Genomic DNA, 2,173 nt, shown 5'->3' with positions numbered 1-2,173 from the left:
CAAACCCGGAACACGTGCCACGAGCGGGTGCTCCGCCGCCATTCGCTTCAAAGTGCCGCTCATTTCGGTGCTGCGCCGCCATTTGCTTCCAAGGGCCTCTCAAGACACGGGCCTCGAGCACTTGCGCATTTTACGCTGCTTGCAAAAATAACCAACACATCGAGGGTCTTTAATTTTACCAGATTTTCAGTTTATTCTTGAATTTGCAGTTTGTTCAAGAAATTTCACCACGTGCAAGCATTATAACCTCCCAGTTTCAGGTTTATCAGGACCTCAAAACACGACATCGCGGGTCAGTGGAAAGTCTATTTACTATTCAGATAATCTTTTCGTAAGAAAAATAAAGGTACATAATTTCAAAATACGCTTTATGTAGCTCATTAACATATGCCAAAATCAAAAGTAACAGAGTGAATGTGGCTAGAGGAGGAATTTAAAGCGCGTTCTAACAGGCGAGTCGGGCAGCGCGGCCGCGACGACCTTCCTGAAGCCTATGAGAGCGACGCCTCCAACCACGAAACCTCCGCCGAGGACACTGAAGGAGTCCGGCCAAAGGCTGAGGAACGTTGCCTGCATGAGGAAGCTGAAGATGACGTCCGACGCCGTCTTGATGATGACCACCACGGAGGCGCTCTCCACCTGCAGCGCCTTGGTCAAGAACATCTGCGTGGCGAAGGTCAGGTGCGAGATGAGCAGCAAATAGCCGATCTGGGAACCCTCGTAGAAGATCTTCATCTGGCCGGTGACTACGGATATTACGGAGATAAGGAGCATGGACAAGCAGCCGTAGTGGAAGACCACTACCTTCCTGGACACGCCCTTGATAGCGCGGATGCAGACGGTGGTCACGCCGTTCAGCACCGTGTGACCGAGCCCGTACGCGATGCCGATGTACTGGTCGATGGTGAAGGACGTGCCGCCGGACAGGAATGGCGGTTTAACCACGAATGTGACACCCAGGATGGAGCAGGTGACCGCCACGCCTTGCGTCCAGTGGAAGGGCTCCGAGAGGAACATGAACGCCATCAGGGACACCATCAGCGGCGTCAGGCTGGCCACAATGGACGCGTCGGCCACAGACAGGCGAGACAGACTGAGCAGGCGAAGGATGGCGGCGCACAGCGACAGCACCGTGCGCACAAAGAGCAGAGGTTGGGCGCGGCGGGAGCCGAAGGGCTCCGTGTCGTCGGTAGCTGCTGGAAGGATGCCGATGAAGATGCCGAACGCCATGAAGGTGAGGACCTCCAGGGTGCTGACGGCCGGCAGGCGCTTGATGATCACGTTGACGAGTGAAAGGACGGCACTGGAAGCGATGGAGAGCAGGATCCCGAGGACGAGGGAATGGTATTTGGCCTGTTTGGACGCGTCGGTTTCGGTCTCGGTGGGTTCGTGCTTGAAGGTGGCGATGCTGGCGCGTCTGACGTACGCAATCAGCGCGCTGGGGCTTCGCTGCGCGATGGACTCGCGGAAGCTAGGCGGATGGGACTTTACCTGCGGTGGGAACTCGGCGGACACCGCCAGATCTGGGTCAGGCTCCGATTTGGAAAGCCGCGGGTGGGCGGCCTGGTACTCTGTGGACGTCATAACGTTTGGGTCGATGACGTCCTGGAAGGATGCTTCGGAGAAGGTTTTATGGTCGTTTTGTGCGACGTTCCGAAGGAGTTGCTGCTCGTGGAATGCCACCGGCAGAGCGTGAGCTCGGTGAGCGTGATAATGTAGAATGGCACGAACGAGCGTCAGAGTCGAGTCGGCACGAGCAGCGCATGGGCTGTTGTCGCGTCTGATTAAACAACGCGAACGACACATCATCCACCTTGTTGCTTAAAATAATTGATGCCAGTTATCTTAAGTTCTTTTCTCAGATCGCTGGAAACGCTTTTTCGTCCTTCAAAGATGTTAAAACAGGAAGTGACAAAGCAAAACGATATCGTCTGAGCTTCCCGACATCGTAAGTGCAGCTAAGGAAGTCGCCGCTCTGAATCGCAACTATCATCAATAGCTCTCGCCCTGCATTAGGCAACAAAATGGCCGCCCCCGCAAGAAGGATGAAGTGTCGATACTCAAAGCGTAGCTTATGTAATGATTCTAAAGGTTACTGTTAGGACCAAATTTAATACCTACCTGAAGCCTCAAGAACGATTGCCGATGTTTTGCTACGAGACTTGGCCTCGTC

General features: G+C 54.3%; 1 protein-coding gene across 1 annotated transcript; it reads right to left on the bottom strand.

The window, feature by feature from the left end:
- Positions 1-420: 420 nt before the first annotated feature.
- Positions 421-1,806, bottom strand: LOC8026859 (pseudopaline exporter CntI-like). Its single transcript, XM_002406295.3, has one exon. The coding sequence runs from the start codon at positions 1,804-1,806 to the stop codon at positions 421-423; it is 1,386 nt and encodes a 461-aa protein (XP_002406339.3).
- Between the last annotated feature and the right edge of the window lie 367 nt (positions 1,807-2,173).

The sequence above is a fragment of the Ixodes scapularis genome, unplaced genomic scaffold, assembly GCF_016920785.2.
Source record: "Ixodes scapularis isolate PalLabHiFi unplaced genomic scaffold, ASM1692078v2 PGA_scaffold1__304_contigs__length_218370807, whole genome shotgun sequence".
NCBI lineage: Eukaryota > Metazoa > Arthropoda > Arachnida > Ixodida > Ixodidae > Ixodes > Ixodes scapularis.
Note: the sequence above shows the minus strand (reverse complement) of the source record. Positions and strands in the feature narration are given on the sequence as shown.

Bases quoted from the DNA above. Each gene is read 5' to 3' on its own strand.
- LOC8026859 (XM_002406295.3), bottom strand. From the start codon at position 1,806: ATGTGTCGTTCGCGTTGTTTAATCAGACGCGACAACAGCCCATGCGCT.